The 15,341-nt window shown below is 41.5% G+C and overlaps 1 protein-coding gene across 1 annotated transcript; it reads right to left on the bottom strand.

Annotated features, from left to right (window-relative positions):
* Positions 1 to 580: 580 nt before the first annotated feature.
* pabpc1b (poly A binding protein, cytoplasmic 1 b) lies at positions 581 to 15,053 on the bottom strand. The gene is made up of 15 exons (XM_082186127.1): positions 14,378 to 15,053; positions 10,991 to 11,184; positions 10,744 to 10,859; positions 8,443 to 8,582; positions 8,257 to 8,351; positions 8,012 to 8,149; positions 6,756 to 6,851; positions 6,270 to 6,542; positions 6,090 to 6,180; positions 5,874 to 5,984; positions 1,626 to 1,771; positions 1,457 to 1,541; positions 1,244 to 1,374; positions 1,061 to 1,159; positions 581 to 965 (listed from the first exon to the last, which is right to left on the bottom strand). The coding sequence occupies exons 1-14, from the start codon at positions 14,568 to 14,570 to the stop codon at positions 1,067 to 1,069; spliced, it is 1,902 nt and encodes a 633-aa protein (XP_082042253.1). The 5' UTR covers positions 14,571 to 15,053; the 3' UTR covers positions 581 to 965; positions 1,061 to 1,066.
* Positions 15,054 to 15,341: the final 288 nt, after the last annotated feature.

Here is a 15,341-nt window from a genome sequence, read left to right on the forward strand (position 1 = left end):
AAACACTTGAGCTCAGCAGTGGGTTAATAGCTGATCAACTGATCTTTTACCCTGCTTATTTGATGCTTACTCACGATGATACTCACAAGGCATCATAAATGATCACCCCAAAAATGAAAAAATAACAGATGAGCTATATTACTCAAATGGAGATGGGGTATCAAGATTCACATACATTGTTCCATCATCCCATTGCCCTTATTTCATATATGCTCACTTTATTCTTTACAACAGAACTATAGAATAAGAGTTCTGCTCATTAAAAGGATCCCAACATCCCATTCATTTATACATATCCCAATAAAAAAAAAAAAGCCACTTCTCAGATCTTTGCGCATATTAAATTTCTCATCAGCAATGCAGTTTTGTCCTTTTTTGTGCAGTTATACTCACTTTCTGGCACTCATCTTCCTCTTTCATTCCAACTCTCCCATCTCTCGTTCTACCCAACAATCACACACAGGGCCTGAAAAATGCAGTGTTACAATACTGAATCTAACCCTTCAGTCTTGTTCATAAAGACAAACTTAAAACATGGTTTTGGCATCCCAAATATTCTGTGGACAAATGAAGACACACACATTTTAATGATCTTTATTTGAGCAAGCATTTTGTCAATTTAAGATAACATCACATTGCTGGTTCTGCCAGTTCTCACCTCCCTTATAAGAATATGACATAGCCAGGCTTTAAAAGAAATAAAACAAGGCAGGAATGCTTTACGGCTGTTTACTCCCTAAACTGGATTTTTTTTTAAACCCCCAACATATTTTTTGTCTGTTTTTCCTTTTTTATTCATTTTTTAAATACCTTAACTAGGCCTAGAATGCTTGTCTCTAGACCTGGCTCTTTCTAGTTTCTTTTTTAAATATGGTTTTAGATGTTTTGCGATGTTTTCTGTGTTTTAGGTTCTTTTCCGATGTTTACTTTTTCCCCTCTCTGTGAAGATTCAAGGTGGCACACCCCTGTAAAACACAGACATCATGACCTCATTTCTCCAACAGACTGAACATTTGATGTGAGTGGAGAAAAACACAGACAATAACAAAAGGAATGTTACCTTGGCTTAAACGCTTGGCACGCCAGTAGAGTTGGTCACGGTTTTTTGAGCGGCTTCTTTAGCCTGGTGAGCCTGAAGTACTGCCACCGCCTCGTCAACCTGTCAGACAAAACATTTATGCTTTTCAAACACTTCATTCCATACAGTTTCCATACAAAAACAACTATTCAGAAACCCTCCAACCTTGGAGCGCAGAGACTCCGGAGACTCCAGCATGTGGAGAAGCTCAGAGTTGTCGATTTCCAGCAGCATTCCAGTGATCTTGCCAGCCAGGCTGGGATGCATATTCTGGATAAGTGGGAAGAGACGCTCACCTGCGAGAGGAAAATTAAGCATTAACCTCCTTTTATAGTGTGGTGTGAATAACAAATAATCAGACAAGTCCACAATCTTTACCCAGCATCTGCTTCTGTTCCTGTGGGGGAGCAGCGGCGAGCATTGAGGCTGTCAGCGGTTCCTGTCCTTGCACATGTACAGCAGGCTAACCAAGAGAGTCAATCAGAAGAGTAAACTCAAAAATCACTTCTTTCATATGTGAAGGGATACATTTTGCGCAGAGTCTTACCTGCTGCATAGTAACCTGAGGCTGTGTGTTCATGTGCTGAGGGTTGCGGACACTGGGTGCATATTTGTACTGAGGCACGCCGCGAACTTGAGGGGCAGAAGCTGCAGCCGCTGCAGTGGAGGGCCGTGGACCCATAGTCTGAGCAGCTGAGAGAGCAGTGAAATCAAACGGGTTTAATTCAATACATCTCAGCTTATGTCTACTTTAAACAGTGCACATTTATAAAAAATAAATAAAATAAAAACAGGATATATGAATGTATATACTGTATATATATATATATATATATATATACATACATACATACAGTATATATATATGTATAGATATATGCATTTTTATATGTAAAATATATGGTAATACTTTACAATAAGGTTCATTAGTTAACATTAGTTAACTACATTAGTTAACATTAGCGGTGGAACGGTACACAGAAGTCACGGTTCGGTTCATACCTCGGTTCAGACATCACGGTTCGGTACGAGTTCGGTACAATGGAGGGAAAAGCAAAACAAAAATGTAGAAGGCATTTTTTTTTTATTGTGCATGTATGTAGGCTGTTTCACCAAAGGAAAATAAATGTCTCTCTAAATAAGTTTTATTAATAAAGTAAATGCATAGAACCAGTTTATTTGTAGTGCATTGCCAATAGTTTTATATAATACATTTATTAATTAAATTAATAAAAAGACAAAAAGACCTTGAGATATGTTTGGTAATTTGGTAAAATTAATTTTCTATATTTCAGATCAATATATTTGTTTTCCTTAACATTTTAATAACATTAACTTTATTCTCATCTGAATTATAAATAATTTATTTCTGTATAAAATAATACTACCATTAAAAACAAATTTGATTTTCTTTTAATCAATGTAGAATGTGTAACTTACTCACTGTGTTGGGTGACAGTTGTAGGTTACAGTTTGACAAAAGCACAATGTTGTGTTTTATTACGAGTGTACACAAATATAAGTAAACACTTTGCAGTTTGAATGATGTCCAATGAACAAAATGAGTATGTTTTTATGTTTCCTTTGTTCGATCGCGCCCGCGCCTCTCTGAACACACACACACGCGCGCACACACAACATATTCCAGCATTGCAAACTTGACATCGCAGCCTGTCCATTATAGCCTGTCTATGATTATAGCCATAGATATTATGTCTATGATTATAGCCCATAAGTTATAGCCACGGAGCTTCAGAGATAAGGCGGAGCTACAGATTAGGTGTCCCTAAAGAACCCGCGTATCTAACAGTAGTTCCGCATTACATTAATTAATTTGCACGCAAGTTTTATTTATTTTTATACTGTGTATTCTCCGTGTGTATTCATGCACCGAACCGTGACGCCCGTACCGTCTCGGTTCAATACGAATACATGTACCGTTCCACCCCTAGTTAACATGAACTAATAATGAACTGCACGTATACAGCATTTATTAATCTTTGTTAATGTCTTTGTTACTAATACTTTATTAAAATCTTGTTAACATTAGTTAACGCACTGTGAACTAACATGAACTAACAATGAACAGCTGTATTTTTGTGCCCTCTGGACACTTGCCTTTAGGTAAGGCATCCAACCCGAGGGACTGCGAAGCTGACAGTGAACCACTCAGCCCAGATCTCAGAGACGGGCTACATGACGGAGAACATGACTCAGCATAGTGCTTGCAACCCTTGCTAGCGAGGGGATCCACGATCCACGGATCTACCCAGTGTTTGTGTTTCAAAACACTGAGGAGGCCTGAAAAGGCCTGAGGGCTGATCTAACTGGGAGGCATCACGAGAGGCCTACTACCGTCTAACCAGACTCAGCAGGCTGAGTACTCATAGTGACCCTCAGTGAGGGGAGCACATGGCCTGCCTGGTAGGCAAACCAGGCAGTAGGCTAGATAAAAGAGGTTCCGGGAGGGAACCAGTAGCAGAAAAAATGACCACTAGTCATGCTAGGGCACAAGCTCGTGGCCTGATAAGGCCAACCGCCTGACAGTGGTCAATCCTATTCGACTGATCATAATCGTGGCTAGCCTCCAGAGAGGCCCACTGAAGCCAATTGTCTGATTGGCTAGCAAATTAACTGTCGAGCTTCCCATGATGGGGCTCAGGGTCAGGGAGGCCTTGCTAAGGTCAACACCTGACCATCAACACCACTGTTTGTCAGCCAAATTCATACTGCCGGGGATTCGCCATCAGAGAGACCTGGTTGGGCCTACTAGCTGATAGCCAGTCTATTCTGCTACACTCCTCCACGGAGGCGGCGCACGAGAGGCGACACTGGCTCTGTCTACGGCCCTGTCTACGGTCCTGGACCGTGATGGGTCAGGCCCTCCCGTCTGTCTGGTCGTGGATACGGATCTCAGCGGTATACATGGTCCTAAATGCAGCTGAGCGCGCCTTCGCCTCTTTGCACTTTCCAACCACCGTCTCCACAAAGGTGCCGAAATGCTCAGGGGGCGAAACCGGAGAATCGAGGAGAAAGCCTTTCTCTTTCTCCCCAATGTCGGCCAGGTTCAACCACAGATGTCTCCCCATGGCCACTATCGCCGCCAGCAGTCTGTTTGGTGGCCCGGAGAGCTAGATATGTGGTGTGGCGCAGCTCAGTAACCGCCTTAGGGGCCCTACCCCCTGGTCGAGATCCCCCAGCAGATCGGCCTGGTATACCTGCAACACCGCCATGGTGTGCAGGGCAGCACCGGCCTGACCCGCTGGCGTGTATGCTCTGCCATTCAAACTGGCAGGGTTGGAGCTCTCAGTGTTGATGTCCGCTCTCCTATCGCCTCAACATCAGCGAGACTAGCCCACTGATGTCGGTGGATACGGGCAGAATATAGGTTCTTCCATGTCCTCTCGATCTCAGTATGGAGATCGGGAAGAAATGGAAGGCTCACCTGATCTGGTGGTTTATGGCCGGGGAGAATTCGCTCTTATCACGACATTGCAGCCAAGAGTTTTCACAGAGTTTTGTCTGTCTGACTTGAATTCAACCAAAAACCTTAGATTCAGGCATGTTTAATCAGGGTTAGATCTAATGCAAAACTCAGTTCCTGGAGCTTAGCTTCAACCCTAATTAAATGCACCTGATCCAGCCAATCAAGTAAAACTATCAGGCAATGACTCTGCAGGCAGCGTGGCATGAAGGTACGTCATGAAGCTGATTTCGGACAGGCTTCAGAGACAGCGTAATGGTTTAATGATCTACAACAAAATAAAGTGAGCTTTGGTGATAACCAAGCAAATTACTACAATAGTAATATCTCGCTAGAAATAACATCAAAAGTGGGAAAAGTTGGTCAAAAACGTACATTTACACACAAACTGACCACCAGTCGCAACTCTCAGATAGGGTTGGGGCCGATGGCTGACAGACAACACGGTGTTGAGCCGGCATTGTGATCGCCTGGCCGCAAAAAAAAAACCCATCTTAACCCTTTCACGCGCAAGTTTAAAGATATTCTAACTGACCCCCCAGAGTGAGATTTTTTTAAGGCGACCGTTATTTTAGAACGTTTCCCCTGATTGTTTCCATGGCGACGCATCATGCTTGTCACGTGACTCACCGCAGCCAATATAGCGCTGTGTGACAGATGTATCGCTTTTATTTAGTTTTTCCTTTTTTACCGTCATCAACTGTCTTATATTCTGATTCTCAAATACGTGTAAGCGAGTGTTTTGTCGCCGATGGGCGCCGCCGTGTTTGTTTGCGCCACAGTTCAGAGTCCTGTCAGTCGGATTTACAGCACATGAATTCATCAGTTTCTCTCGAAATACATGCAAGTAAGTGGCTGGTGAACTGGGAGAAGAATAGAGTAAACTATATAGTTACATACACTATGTGTATCTGATATGAATAAAACACGTTGTCAAATTATATTTGAATGGATTGTTATTGCTGCTTCCATAGCCACCAGTGTGTATTTTACAAACTATAAATGTATTGTTTTGCTTGTACTTATGTATATTTAAATGTCTGAAACCTAAAACAAACATTATGTGGTTGAAAATACTATTTGACAAGCGCTGAGTGTGTCCATCTCTGGCTCAGCACCAGCCATAGCGCGAAAGCACAGTTTGAATCTGGCAGTTATGTCACGTCACTGTACATTCTAGGTCTGCTCAGCATCGCTCCTTAGTGGTCAGCTGATGCAGATAGTGGCAAAATCGAAATTGCTGATGAGATGAAGACGAAAATATCAAGTGGAAAATGAGAATATTACGTTTTTAACATTCTTTAGACTCACCAACACGCTGAGTGGACATCATGCGGGGCACCTGTGATGCAGGACGCATGGTGCTGAAAGTCTGAGGTCTGGGGGCAGATGGGCGCATTGTGCCTGGCATGTTTTGGAAGTCTGTAGAAAATGTTGAATGTCCATTAGTATGAATCAATATTTCATGGATTAGTGACATTTGATTCATTTATTACTGCAGGATTCTGGGATAAAAAGTCGACTTACGCTGAGGACGGACACCCTGTGTGGCCCAGCGGGGACTAGGTCTGAGCTGTGCGAGCTGACTGGTAGGGTAATATGCAGCTCTGTTCTGGGCCTGTGATACAAGAAAATTATTAATGGAGTAGAAATAAGCAGTAATGCTAATCTAAGCAACATGACAACCAACCAAGTGATTGTGTTTACCTGCGGAATGGCAGCCATGAAGTATCCTGATGGAGGTGCAGGTTGGTAGGGGTTGATAACTGGGTTTGGCACTGCACGGACACTGGCCATCCTCTGCATGTACTGGTTGGTGAGATGGGCCTGCCGTTCCTCTTTGCGCTGAGCAAGAGCCACATACAATGGCTTAGTGGCCACAATACGGCCATTCATCTCAGTCACTGCTTTAGTGGCTTCCTCAGGAGAAGAGAAACAGACAAAACCAAAGCCTTTACTGCGACCACCGTCCATCATGACCTGGGACAGAAGAGGGAGAAGACTTCAATTTTTGCCCAAAAGGCAACATACAACTAACATGAAATGGCATTTGCAACCCATTTTACTTAAGTAATGTAACTTTTTGAGAATGAGAATGTGCATTTAGATATCATAGAATATGCATGTTCTGTAATACACACACACACACACATAACTAGGACAGTGATGACCAGTGATGGCTCAAAATCATACCTTGGCACTGGTGATTGTTCCAAAGGGAGCGAACTCTTTACGAAGACGCTCATCATCAATACCATCATCCAAGTTCTTAACATAGAGATTGACACCCTGTAAAGAGAGCAAATGACAATGAAGAACTGCATCTGTGAGGGCACTTACAATGCACTAGATTTAATAAACTATTACAAGGTTCGTACAGATATTTAAGAGTGAAATTCAAGCACTTTCAAGCAGTGGCAGTGGTGCTTTTCAAGGGTTCAGTGAATAATTAGATGTATATCAGCCTATATGCAAAACAGCTGAGAACCAAACTACGGTAGAACCAAAGTACGGTAGATGGCACACCATGAATGCAACTTTCAGCTGCGCTGCCAATCCGGATATCAAAACAAAAGAACGTAGGAGAAGAAAGTTAACACTAATTTCTAGAGGTGTGAATCTTCACTTCCCTCATGTTTCGATTATGATTCAGACTTAACCTTTGCTTGATGTTTGCTACATTCAGGAAGTGTACTTTCTTGGAGAAGATCAAACAAAAAGGGAGTTCATGTATCTGACTGCTTGTATTCATTGACGAAAATGTAACCATGTACAATCATATAGAATATTAAGGATGCAACGCATCGTGATATCGAATCGAAGACATGATAATTGTAAATCAAATTGAATCATGAGACCAGTGAAGATTCACACACCTAATAATAAGACTATATTTACAATAAAAAATCAGCCTATTGTAGGAATCATTTCAAGTATTAATAAAAACTGTTTCAGTGTCTCCTTTTTGCAATATGCAGACATAGACATTCCATACATCTCTTTCAGCAGCTCCATTTATATGGTCTCATGAAGACCTTGGACTTGCTTTGAACCGTTGATGAAGACAGGACATCCGAATGCAATTTCCAGTTGCCAATCTATCGCGTGTACTTCTTCCATGTGCTCGCGTGACAATTCGATATTCAAAATGCAAACACATTTCAAACCTTAAAACATAACTGTTAAAATCAAGCATTTTCCAAACTTTCAAAACTCTGTATGAACCCTATAAATACAATCAAGAACCAAATGCAGTTACACAGCCTAATTTAGGTCCATAAATAAGAAACTATTGTACATAGCCACTTATGTCCCCAGTATCCACTATAAAAGAACATGGGGCCCATGGACTAAAAAGTCACTGTTGCAGCCATTTTGGCCAGTGCGGTCCACTAAAAAGGAAACACTGAATTTGACAAGGCTGCAGAAGTCAGTTCAACTTTACTGACCTGGTAGCGAGTCATACGGTCTTGCTTCATCTGCTCAAATTTGCGCTTGAGCTCAGTTTGGCGCTCCACTTTTTTCTGAGCGCGACCCACATAGATGAGCTTCCCGTTCAGTTCTTTGCCATTCATCTCATCCACAGCCTGTTCCAAGAGATCAAAACCGTTTTTTGGTACCTGTTCATCCTATGGTTACATTTACTCCAGAAAGTCAAGTACGTTAGTTTGACCACATTTAAAGCTGAACTGACCCTCTGCGCATCCTCGTGCCTCTCAAAACTCACAAATCCAAAGCCTCTGGACTTCCCATTTTCATCAGTCATGACACGGATGCTCATAGAATTACCTTACCAAATCAGAAAAAAATGTTTTTGAAATGTATAAACCAAGAGAGAAATTGTAGTTTTAGTGGTTTTATATAGTTCAAAACAAATTACCATATTTGCTGAAGACGTCCTTGAGCTTGTCATCATCCATATCTTCCCCAAAATTTTTAATGTACACATTGGTAAATTCTTTGGCTCTTGCACCGAGCTCAGCCTCCCTCTCCTTGCGAGATTTGAAGCGCCCTACAAACCTGATGGCAAAGAGGAGCGATCAATACGAGGTTGTAGTTAATCTCAACAGTTATTTCAAGGGGCTAAGAAATGGAACTTAAAATGTATCTACACATTTAGCATCCTTTTCAACAATATACAATATACACCGATCAGGCATAACATTATGACCACCTTCCTAATATTGCGTTGGTCCTTCGTTTGCTGCCAAAACAGCCCTGACCCGTCGAGGCATGGACTCCACTAGACCCCTGAAGGTGTGCTGTGGTGTCTGGCACCAAGATGTTAGTAGCAGATCCTTTAAGTCCGTTAAGTTGTGAGGTGGGGCCTCCATGGATTGGACTTGGCGGTACGTGTCAAAGTAACATCCACATGGATGGCAGGACCCCAGGGTTCCCAGCGGAACATTTGCCCAAAGCATCACACTGCCTCCGCCGGCTTGCCTTCTTCCCATAGTGCGTCCTGGTGCCATGTGTTCCCCAGGTAAGCGACGCACACACAACTGGCCATCCAAGTGATGTAAAAGAAAACGTGATTCATCAGATCAGGCCTCCTTCTTCAATTGCTCCGTGGTCCAGTTTTGATGGTTGACGCTTTCGGCGGTGGACAGGGGTCAGCATGGGCACACTGACTGGTCTGCGGCTATGCAGCCCCATATGCAACAAACTGCGATGCACTGTGTATTCTGACACCTTTCTATCAGAACCAGCACTAACTTCTTGAGCAATTTGAGCTACAGTAGCTTGTGTGTTGGATCGGACCTCACGGGTCAGCCTTCGCTCCCCGCGTGCATCAATGAGACTTGGCCGCCCATGCCCCTGTCGCCGGTTCACCACTGTTCCTTCCTTGGACCACTTTTGATAGATACTGACCACTGCAGCTGCAGTTTTGGAGATGCTCTGACCCAGTCGTCCAGCCATCACAATTTGGCCCTTGTCAAACTCGCTCAAATCCTTACGCTTGCCCATTTTTCCTGCTTCTAACACATCAACTTTAAGGGCAAAATGTTCACTTGCTGCCTTATATATGCCACCCACTAACAGGTGTTGTGATGAAGAGATAATCAGTGTTATTCACTTCATCTGTCAGAGGTCATAATGTTATGCCTGATCGGTGTATATCTTCGTAATTAGGGATGGGCACTAGTACTCAAGTACTCGAAAGTAACAGGGACAATCAATCGTGAAAATGATCATGTGACTGGTTCTGGTATAATGGGCGGTACCTTAAGGTCTGATTAGTTAGTGTTGGGACAGCATGCCATCCAAAATGAAGAACAGTTATTAGAAAATACAATTAAATGCAGCAGCAAACTTTCATATACATGACATTATAATGAGAACACTATTGTAACACTAGTGTTGTGAATTCTTTGTGCTTTAGCGCATGTTACAGAAAAAGCGCACAGTCGGGAGTTATGCATTCTTTCTGACTAGACAATAGTTCAGACTAGAACTTAGTTCAGGTTCATGTCATTTTGTGAATAAATATAAAAGCTGTACTGTGTTATCTCATATAAATTTGTTTGAGTTTATTAACCCACTAGGAAAGTGCTTCGGTTTGTCGATGTTCATTCATTGTTCAGCTTCAGCTCACACAGCTCAAACCGCTTGGGGATGTAGGCATATTCGGATGCAACCTGATTTTATATGTCTGTGATAATGCACCAATACTCTAAAGCAATTTTTGCAATGCAGGAATAGGCAATCTAAAATATAATCTAAAATTAAAAAATGTCAGAATATTGCGTAATTTTATATCACCAGCAAATATTTTAGGTAAGCCTTTTTTTAAGGTCATTTACTTACATGTTACTACATGTACTTACTATAGTAATACTGTAGATTATGCATAATTACAAGTAACTAAACCAAACTAAACCCTAACCGCAACTCTATAGTAAGTACATGTAGATAATTAATATTACTCAGTACTTATTTGAATAAGTACAATGTAACTACGTCACCTTTAAAGAAAACTGTAACCATATTTTATATTGGCAAAAATATATTGTAAAAATTCTTTCATGGCACTTGGTCCAATCCTTCCACACACACTTCAAATCCAAATCAAGTCTGCTAATCAATCAAGTCACTTTCCACGTTAGTTGGCAGGTTCCTTTAGCAATTTTCCTTCACCCTAATGCTTAAGTTTGGGAAAAAACACCAAAATCTCACTTACACTTTTCTGTCATTCAGCAACATGCCGTTCATTTTCTCAATGGCTCTTTCAGCAGCCTCCTGGGTCTCAAAGTGCACAAAGCCGTAGCCTTTCGAGCCATTCTCATCACAAACCACCTTAAGAAAGGATATCAGGCATAAAATCATGCACCCACTGACCAACAGAAGCACGAGTCATGCACAAAAATGATAACATTCACATTATCAAATCACTGCAAAGCACTTTCAAGAGCATGTATGTGCCTTACCTTGCATGACAGGATGTTGCCAAACGCAGAGAAGGTGTCATAAAGGGCTTTGTTATCAATAGACTTATCCAAGTTTTTAATAAAGATGTTTCCAACACCGCTTTTCCTCAGAGAGGGGTCACGCTGAGACCACATGATGCGGACAGGTCTACCCTTGATGACGTCAAAGTTCATTGTGTCTAAAGCCCGTTCAGCTGGAAGCGAAAACAGTTATTAATCCACTAAATCAAAATGAATTTCTTCTCTTGCACTCAGCCAGAAATCTCCACTTCAGTAGCATTTAGTGATGGGTCCATCATGAATCTTTAATATGACTCAGGAATAACAAGTTGTCTCAGAGAGAGATTCGTTCAATTTGCGATGACCACGCATGCGCAAAATCCTATGGGCTGAACCTCTCGAGAGTTCACCTCTCGAATCTTCGGGTTCTAGTCGTTCGTTCATCATGTGATTACCCCATAGGCTAAGGCAATGCAGTCTGTACCGGAAACAGAAATGATCAGTTCACCAATTGAGTCTTTGGATTTGAGTCGTTCGTTCATCGTGAGAGCCACAAGGCTAAGGCAGGGGGTTTCAAACCTATTGAATGTGGTAATAAAAGAGTTGGTTAATGCTTTAAACTTTATCCATATGATGGGGGAAACAAGTTGTTAAAGCAAAGATACTTGTTTGGCCTTGGCTGCATTATAGTTTTTTCTTAATCGAAATGTGATCAATGTTTGCTTAAAGGTGACATATTACGCCCATTTTCACATGATGTAATATAAATCTCTGATGTCCTCAGAATGTGTCTGTGAGGTTTCAGCTCAAAATACCACCCAGATTTTTTATTATAGCTTGTCAAAGTTGCCCCTTCTTGGGTGTCCCTTTAAATGCAGACGTCCCTTCGGACGACGGCCTGTCCTTTACACGAGCTTTGGATACTGGAACAACATAAAAGCCGAAATTCTCTCAGGCAAAATGTCAATAATACCCAGTAGCGGAGTGCAGCCCTACATGTTTGAACCGGAGTCAGACACTGATGGAGAGACTCAAGAAGAGGCTGCAACTGTTAGACTGTACATGGACGTTTCTGAATGGTTAGTGGATACATTTATGTAACTTAGTTGTTGTGGTGGAGTTATGTTTATTCATCTCATCAACTAGCCTGTACCGCCATGTTAAAGCTGCCGTCGGCAACATTTTTTTGATCATATTCAGTGTAATCGACACTATAATCCGACAGAACAACATAAATAAGGTGGTTTTAGAAAAAAACCCGAGCTTCTAACTCCACCTGGAGCGTGTTATTTGTTTTGCAAAAATCCAGCGCTCCCGCTTCATCCGGTCCAATCAGCGCAGGGGGGTGTGAGATCTGACTGTCAATCACAGGTCGTGCACACGCCACAGATCCCCCCTCACTCGCGCACGTTAATCACATGCACACGCCACGCCTGAAGTTCGCCTGGAGATTGCATGAAGCGTGATGGCGGAGAGAAAATCTACTAACAAGCTTCCAATTCCTCGGTTATTGTTATCTATGGATAGATTAGCCAGGGCAGCCTACCTCCGAGTCCATGGTGTTGATAGATGCTGAAGAGACGGACGCGTTCACAGAAAATCAGGTACACACGCACAGTGACGCACTGACGAGCACGACCTCGATGGGAGGGTGCTCGCTGGTAGTGGGGAGGGGCATGAGAGTTGTAAACATTCAAAATTTTGGCTAATCGACCCAATCTGCCAGACTTGCCGACGGCAGCTTTAACCTATAAACTGCTGTATAGATGCTCGTGTGGGAACTGTATTAGGATGCCCACAGAGACAGAAAATATTTGCTGCATGGAGATAGAGCAGGTATGGTTTAGTTCACGGTTATAATTTGGGACTGCTGTTTCTCACATCATCACCCGTCGTGGGCGGGGCTTCCCAACTCTTACATAGGAGTAGGGGGAAATTTGAAACGGCTTGTTCTGAGAGATTGATGATGATTTATGGGGATTATAAAAAAAGTATTGGGAGGATTTTTACCATTATAGGCTGGTTATTTACACACACTGTGGACACACATCTGTGTTCAAACACCTTATAAAAGTGAATTTTGCATAATAGGTCCCCTTTAAGAAGATGTGGTGGGGAATTTGGCAATTAACATGTATCATTTTAATTATACTCGGTAACACTTTATTTGACAGTGTCCTTGTTACATATGTTACATGTACTAACATAGTACATTACATAGTAATAACAGTAAATTATGCATAAGAACATGCAACTATCCCTAAACCAAATACTAATCCTACCCTAACCCTATAGTAAGTACATGTTGTTAATTATTATTAATTAGTACTTAAATGTATAATTACACTGTAACAATGACACCTTAACATAAAGTGTAAACTTATGAAATGAACTAAATGACTTGAAAAAAAGAAGATTTGTTCATTTTGCTGAACGAGATTCAAAGATCCGAGTCAGTAAAATGATCCGAACTTCCATCACTAGTAGCATTTGGATTCAGCAAACTTTCCAGTTTTATTCCTATTTATATTCTGAAAGTTTTTACAGAGGGGTGTGTTCATATATCCTTTGCCTGACTTGTATGACATTTCATTAATAATAAATGTTATTTTATTCTGATTTATGGGTTGATAAAATAGATATCCAAAATCCCTTCTGTAAAAAACCTTGCACTCCAAGAGCAACAAAATGAAAAATGTTGAACCTGGCTTTATCCAATATTCTGATTCCTGTTCTGGAAAAGTGAACGTGAAATAAAATCGTCACAATGTACTTTTGATTAATCAACTGGGGAAGTATATGGTCATATCTACTACTTAATTTTCACCTGTCTGTGGTGCCTAGATATACAATAGTTATCGAAATTGACTAAAAACGAGGGCATATTTTTGTCTCAAGTAAAATAAAAAATATAAATCTGAATAACTAGACTAATTCGGCCTAGAATAAAAGTGAAAAATACATTACATGGACATTGCTTAGTCCCTACATTTTGAAGTTTTGAAATGTTCCTGATAACCACATTAAATATTGCACTTTTGAACAAACAGGCATAATCAATGTGTTCGGTACACTTTCCTGACAATCGAGACAGTTGATGGGATTTTATCTTTGCTGCACACTTTGCCCCACCCACGCCCTAAATATGACAATCATGCAAGTCACTGCTGTCAAGCAACATCACGCGGCGGTATATGCATGCGTGCATCCCTCATCTTAAACCCTTTATAATCAACCGACAACACACAGATTCATAAAATACGGTGCTGCATATGGTCACTACTAACAAGATTCTCAATGAATATGCATTATATTGATAAAACGCATTTATTTTTCAACGTGTCACTAGCGTAAAAGGCATCTTTTACACAGTTACGCCACACTCACCGTCTGCAGGCTGCTGGAAGTTGACATAGGCATAGCCGAGCGACCTGCGGGTGATCATGTCCCTGCACACGCGGATGGAGAGGATGGCACCGGCCGGGCTAAACTTCTCGTAGAGCATGGCTTCAGTCACGTCCTGGTGCAGGTCCCCAACATACAGCGAGGCCATGGGGTAACTAGGAGCGCTGGGGTTCATTTTCTCTTCGGTCGCAGTTGTGAACTTGCAGAAATTTAGGTGTTTCGCGGCAGCGCGTGAGATCAACTACGTCAGAATACAGTTAGCTGTCAAGCTATTCTAAACACGCCAATTTTTACAATTTAAAATCGTCGACTAAAAGATTATTTCTGGAACGATTTAAGCGTTTGGTTCTTCGTTTAAAATGACAAATAATAAGGGTAACAAAAATGTGAAAACGCGAAAAAATCCAATGCAACGAATCAAGCAAACCGCTAGGCCGAGCTCACAGACTGTCGTTATCTTTTCGGGGTTGTTGCGATGTTTCAAGGCCTCCAGCTTCCACTTCACCAATTTTTATTTATTAAAAAAAAAAAAAGAAAAAAAAGGAGGATTTTTTGGGGTTTTTAAAAGTTTTTAATTTTTTTTGTATTTTTTTTATTTTTTATATAATGTGTGCCGAGGCAAGCTCCGGAGCACACACGCACTCACACAGCACTGACAGCCGGGGGTTTCGGGAGGAATGGGACGGACTGAGCCGTCACATATATACCCGCGGGTACGTCATCCACCGAGCACGCGCATGAGAAAAACGCAACAGTCGCTCACCGGTTTGGATGATGATTGGATGAAAAATGTCAGAGCCCGTAGATAATGTCTAATAAGCTTTATGAACGACGAATAGTTGACTTTTGTGACAATGACGAATGTGTTAAAGGGAAAAATAAATGATTGAATTTATTAATTGAGTTAATTTAATGTAGAATTTGAAAATGGCTTTGTTAAATATTT

Source organism: Leuciscus leuciscus (assembly GCF_965113295.1).
Source record: "Leuciscus leuciscus genome assembly, chromosome: 12".
NCBI classification, from domain to species: Eukaryota; Metazoa; Chordata; class Actinopteri; order Cypriniformes; family Leuciscidae; genus Leuciscus; species Leuciscus leuciscus.

Excerpts from the sequence above, each read along its gene's own strand:
- pabpc1b (XM_082186127.1), bottom strand. The coding sequence starts at position 14,570 with ATGAACCCCAGCGCTCCTAGTTACCCCATGGCCTCGCTGTATGTTGGG. Across the intron at positions 11,185-14,377 it reads CTTCCAGCAGCCTGCAGACG|CTGAACGGGCTTTAGACACA; the intron begins GTGAGTGTGGCG and ends TTTCGCTTCCAG. Across the intron at positions 1,542-1,625 it reads CTCAGGTTACTATGCAGCAG|CCTGCTGTACATGTGCAAGG; the intron begins GTAAGACTCTGC and ends TCTCTTGGTTAG.